The sequence below is a fragment of the Lygodium microphyllum genome, chromosome 25, assembly GCF_053477565.2.
Source record: "Lygodium microphyllum isolate KBCC chromosome 25, Lygodium_microphyllum_v1.1.10, whole genome shotgun sequence".
NCBI classification, from domain to species: Eukaryota; Viridiplantae; Streptophyta; class Polypodiopsida; order Schizaeales; family Lygodiaceae; genus Lygodium; species Lygodium microphyllum.
Genome location: NC_141159.1, coordinates 26,329,251 through 26,334,499, shown reverse-complemented (window position 1 = coordinate 26,334,499; position 5,249 = coordinate 26,329,251). Strand labels below are relative to the sequence as shown.

At 41.0% G+C, this 5,249-nt stretch overlaps 1 protein-coding gene across 1 annotated transcript; it reads right to left on the bottom strand.

Moving 5' to 3' along the window:
- Positions 1 to 833: 833 nt before the first annotated feature.
- LOC148013995 (uncharacterized) lies at positions 834 to 4,186 on the bottom strand. The gene is made up of 2 exons (XM_087666909.1): positions 3,361 to 4,186; positions 834 to 3,266 (listed from the first exon to the last, which is right to left on the bottom strand). The coding sequence occupies exons 1-2, from the start codon at positions 3,361 to 3,363 to the stop codon at positions 2,097 to 2,099; spliced, it is 1,173 nt and encodes a 390-aa protein (XP_087523035.1). The 5' UTR covers positions 3,364 to 4,186; the 3' UTR covers positions 834 to 2,096.
- Between the last annotated feature and the right edge of the window lie 1,063 nt (positions 4,187 to 5,249).

The following is a 5,249-nucleotide window of genomic DNA, read 5'->3' as shown; positions in this document are numbered from 1 at the left end:
ACAAGCCTATTGAGAATTTGTATCATTTGTAGGAAAAATGAAAATATGCACCCTTTCAAAAGGAATCAACAAGATTAACTCCCAATTTGGATTCTCAAGTTATGGAAGGGTACCACTTTTCTTTTGCTTTCTACTATTGATTATCATCTTTATACCATCTCACAATTAACGAAATAAGTTCAAAACCATGGTGCATATTTGAGTGTGATGCAAAGATGATGTAAGATAGCAAACAAATTGCTGTATGATCTCACAGGTTCAAAGGAAAGGCTGTTTGGGATAGGGGTATTAAACTCATGCAAATCAACACATTTTAATTCATGAAACCTTTGCGCGGCATGTTTTGAAGAATACAAGCAAATGATCATCATGAAGGTTGAGCATGAATCTCAAGCCTCTCTCTAGGCTTATTTCAGGACAGCAACATGCTCTAACATAGCAATCACTTGGTCTTGGGTAAAACCAATTGGGGTTCCTGCGACCTCTCTAGTTGTGCAACCATCTAGATTGCCCCATGTGCTTGCTACTAACATGGAACATATTTCCCTTTCAGTCTACACCTAATGAGGAGAAAACCCTTGGTCGAGACAAAGCGGGTCAACAAAGCAAATTATCATCCTGTCATCAAATAAATCACTTTACTTTGAAACTGGACAAGATACAACATGAATTAAGGCAAAAACCCACTTCTGTCCTATGCAGTTGCAAAAATCGAAAAGGAAGTTTTCCACTAAACATAAGAAACAATATAATTTGATCCTCCTCTGTTTGTTTGCTTGAAACACCTTTGCCATGTCTTGAGAGATATGGTTTAAGACTACATTACCACTGTGCTTCAAAAATATACATAAGCATATTTTGTTAAGCAAGTTCACAGAATGTATCCCCCTCGTATTGCTAATCATGCCACCCACTGACATTGCATATCCATGATCATTATGTATTAAATGAAAAAGCAGTAAAATGCCTCTTTACAGTGCAGTAGTCAGAGTTTTGATCCTATCTTCCTTTCTAACATGGAGTGTGGCAGAGCTCTTGCTTGCCAGCATGATTTGCAGAAGTTCCTGTAAAGGAACCAGCCCAAGATTGAACTTCTTATCCTGTTCATTACCAACTAAGCTGACAACTGATGAGATTCTGTACAGAACCCACAAATGTCATCACGCAAAACAAACAATAGAGATCATCGCCCCTCTCAAAAGTAGATGTCCAGAAAGGATGGTGGCCTTCTATTTCATAAATATGGAAATACAGAACAGAACCCTTGGACCTGCAACATATGCTTATGGAAATAGCACATAGACAACCATCAAATTTTCAAGTGAATATGTACAGCTCACAGTGCCATTGAAAAGTTAGCTCATTGCACAGGGCAAGCTGATTGTACCCACAACTATTTTCAGATAAAGACAAAAATGTTATGAAAAAAAGTACCGTAAAAGTTTTCCCTTTTATGCCAAAAGTTTTGGAATAAAATTTTGAGGTTTTATCAGGATCTACATGCAAAACCATACTCTGTACCAGATTCATCAGGGTGCAATTGGAAATATAGTACCTGTTGTATGTATAGGAAGTCTCAGCATGTCAATACACTCCATGAGGTCAGTCAATGAGGCCAAACAAGTTGTGCTGTTTCTTAAATTAGATCTTTCGCCAAACCAGCTATTTTTTCATGTCACTCATCATCCTGAGCAAATTCTACCAGAAAACTAAATACTAATGTCACAAATTTTACAGTTGAATGAGCATAGCATCAATGGCTATTGGCAAGAAACACTATAAGGAGGCATCTGTGGGGAGGCCCTGGGCTTTCTTGCCTTTCGACTGCAAACTCACCATCTGCAGAGTATGAATAAAGTTTTGCAAGAACCCATGATGTCACTTGAAACGCCAAGATGGCACTTATGGTTACTTGATATATATCTTCAGCCAATCCATCCATTTAGTCACATCGGTTACCGTCCTGAACACATTCTACCAGAAACCCTGAAAACTGAAATTTTCAAATTTGCATTTATATATTTGTTATATATAATTATGGGATGAGATTCGAAATATGTCGTAAGTCCTGCAGTTGGATCAACACTTCCTGTGCATCAATGGCCATTAGCAGGAAAAAGTGGAAGCACACGTCTTTGAGGAGAACCTGGCCGTTGTTGGTGTATAACAGCATACTCACCATGTGTCGGCAGTAATCTTTGAGGAGGAGAAATTTTGCCAAAAGCATTGTACACATGATGGTCAAAGCTTGCATATGGTGCAGCAGAGCCTAATGGCCCAACTACATGCCCGTGACTCATTCCACTGACCATTGGCATGGGCATCAAAAGAGGAAGAATATCTTCCCCATGATTGGATAAGAAATGTGCAGATGCTGCAAGGCTTGGTGGCACTGGTGTGGAAGCAAACAGCTGATCAGAAACAGAAGGGCCCTCGATAGAAAGACCCTGCACTCGTTTGAGGTACAGTCGGTACTTTTGAAGATGGCTAGCAACATTTTCTCTGGTCAAACCTTCTACACTCATCAACTGCATGATGGTCTTTGGCACTGCATTCTTAATGCCAAGATGAGCAACAGCCTCCACAAACCGTTTGTGCAGTTGAGGGGTCCAGACCAGTCGAGGGCGCTTCAAAGTTCTAGCTGCAGGTTCTTCATTTGAATTCTCTACCCCCACACCTGAATCCACATCCTCAAACTCAGCATCCAGCCTCTTTTTGGACCTCTTCCCAACTCCATATTCACTGCTATCTGTCCCGCCGATCCCACTTCCATGTACAGTATCTGCTCTTTTTTCTAAAGAAACAAATGGAGAACCATTGGTGGCAGCAGTAGCATCATCTTTGCCAGTGGAGCCAGTAATCTGCACGCTGGTTATTTGATTCCGAGTCCCTCCTTCAAGGTCCAAGTCCTTTGCATAGTCCAAGAGACTTCCTTGGGTTTCCATGTTTTCTGCTCGCTGCCTATCAGGGATAAGACTCTGACTTGCAGGCATGCTATGATCATGCACCTGTGAGATGGGACGAGCATCGTCCAAGGAACAAGATGAGGTCCCTTGGAGGCAAAGGGCCTGCAATGCTAGCTCTGATGCAAGCCGAATTTCTGATGCACTAGAAGGAGGTTCTAGTTCAATACTGAAGGCAGAGGCCAAGTTGGGTGGTATCAAGGTTTGGGTGAGGGGCATCAGCTCCTCTGGAGCCGGCAATTCAGCCTCCCATCCAACCACACTAGCTTCTGTTTGGCTCACTGAGAGCATGCTTGTAATAACCTGATACCTTAATTTGTTCAGAAAAGCATATATCTACAGCAATTCTGATACTTGTATCACATGCAGCCAAATATGTTGATTTGTTTCAGCATACCATATCCAATCCTGATACTTAACCCAGCATGGCAGATGTGCATGCAGCTTGTGCAGCATCGCTCTGTGAAAGTTGCAGAGAAACTGTTATCTAGTTTCCGGATTGCTCACCCGCTGGAATGGTGCCAATCTATTCCATCAAGTCTGCTACACGTAAGAGACTTGACCTGTGTATCAGGTGGATTCCAAGAAACCACTACAGAAAACCCCAAATCTCCTCCTTCAAAATTAAGAAGCTGCAGGAAAAAGCAACAGGAAAAACCTGGGCATGGCATTGACATGCATGCGAGAAGTTAAGTCTCTGCAATTCCTGCAAAATTTGTGTTGCCACCCACAGTGGAAGATATGGAAGTGACATCACCGATTTCTATCTAAAAGCTCTGACCCAACTGCCACCTGCTTGTATCAGCCACTGAAAATCGCAAATTCCCTTTCTTCAAAATTAAGAATCTGCAGAAGAGAGGAACAGAAAAGACCTGGCATGGCAGTGGCATGTATGCTACAGGTCAAGTCTCTGCAATTCCTGTAAAACTTGTGTTGCCACCAACAGTGGAAGACACGGAAGTGACATCACCAATCTCTACCTGCAAGCTTTGACCCAATTTGCATCTGCTTATCATCCACTGTTTTTTACCTGATGGGTCTGTATTTCTCCTGATCACCAACACGAAGGGACCCAATCAGAAGGAAGAAGAGGAGGAACTGAGGTTGTGGCTCGAGGGATGAGAGGGAACTCCACACGTTCAAGTGGGCGAATGTGCACTTCCCCGATAGTGGTTAATTTTATTGCATTTATTAAGGACAAGCAATGTGTTAATGGGGCTTGACAAAGAGAAGCACCACACAAAAATGCGTTTCTTTAGGTACAAGCTTTCTTGGGAGATGCCCGCAAAATCAATTCTTGAACAGCCTACAGTCATACTTGATTGAAGCTCTTCATAAGTTTAAAGCATGTAACCATGAGCACTTGCCATGAACAAGTGAATATAACAATGAGCACTTGCTCAGAGATTGGGTAAGCACAGCTCTTTAGAAGTTTAAGCACGTAGCAGATAAGCATTCTTTCCAAGTATGGGTGAGCAATTGCGTGTGAAAATGAGCACTTGTTCAAAAGACGGATGACCAACTGTCTTCGAACATCCAGCATGCACATCGTGTAGTTTTCACACCTCAACTATTATTGACAACACTTTGTGAGCCCTTAATCATCTCAGCTTACAAGAATTTTGGAAAAGCACACTTTGGATTCCATTTTTAATGAGGTCCAAACATGCTTAGTGTTAAGCACCCAAGCTTCATGGAACTTTTACATTCTAACATCACCCAGAAAGATCAAAAATTTATCACCTTCATAATACAAGTAGGCAAGCTATTATGTGTTCTCCTTGTCCTGTACAATGCAATTATTAGAGTTCCACTAAGATGTTCAAAATCTAGGAAATCAAGAAAATAGACCTAGTAATATGAGTGCTAACAAAAAATGACCAAGCATGCTCTCTAATTCACTTATTAAACAACAATGGCAAAAACCTTTGATTGCCTAGGCCCAACATTTTGCCCCCCTTTTAAGTACACATCATGGATTATAGACATGTTAAGACAGTTAAGTATCAAAAACATGCCTCTTCATCTTGAGGAAGTGTTTTAAAAAATCATCCAAACACCACCTACATGTGATAATCTAAAGACATTTGTAATGTGTATGTATAGACACTCATAAGTCATAACAAAGTATTTCCTTTGGGAGTTCTACACTATGCATACACTATAGGTTAATGCCTATAATCCTTTAAAGCATAACGCCACAAATAGCGTAAGCAACACTCATACAAAATTTTTACTATATGCCTTTCTACCAACATGTGTATGCAACCTTAAGTTATCCATGTG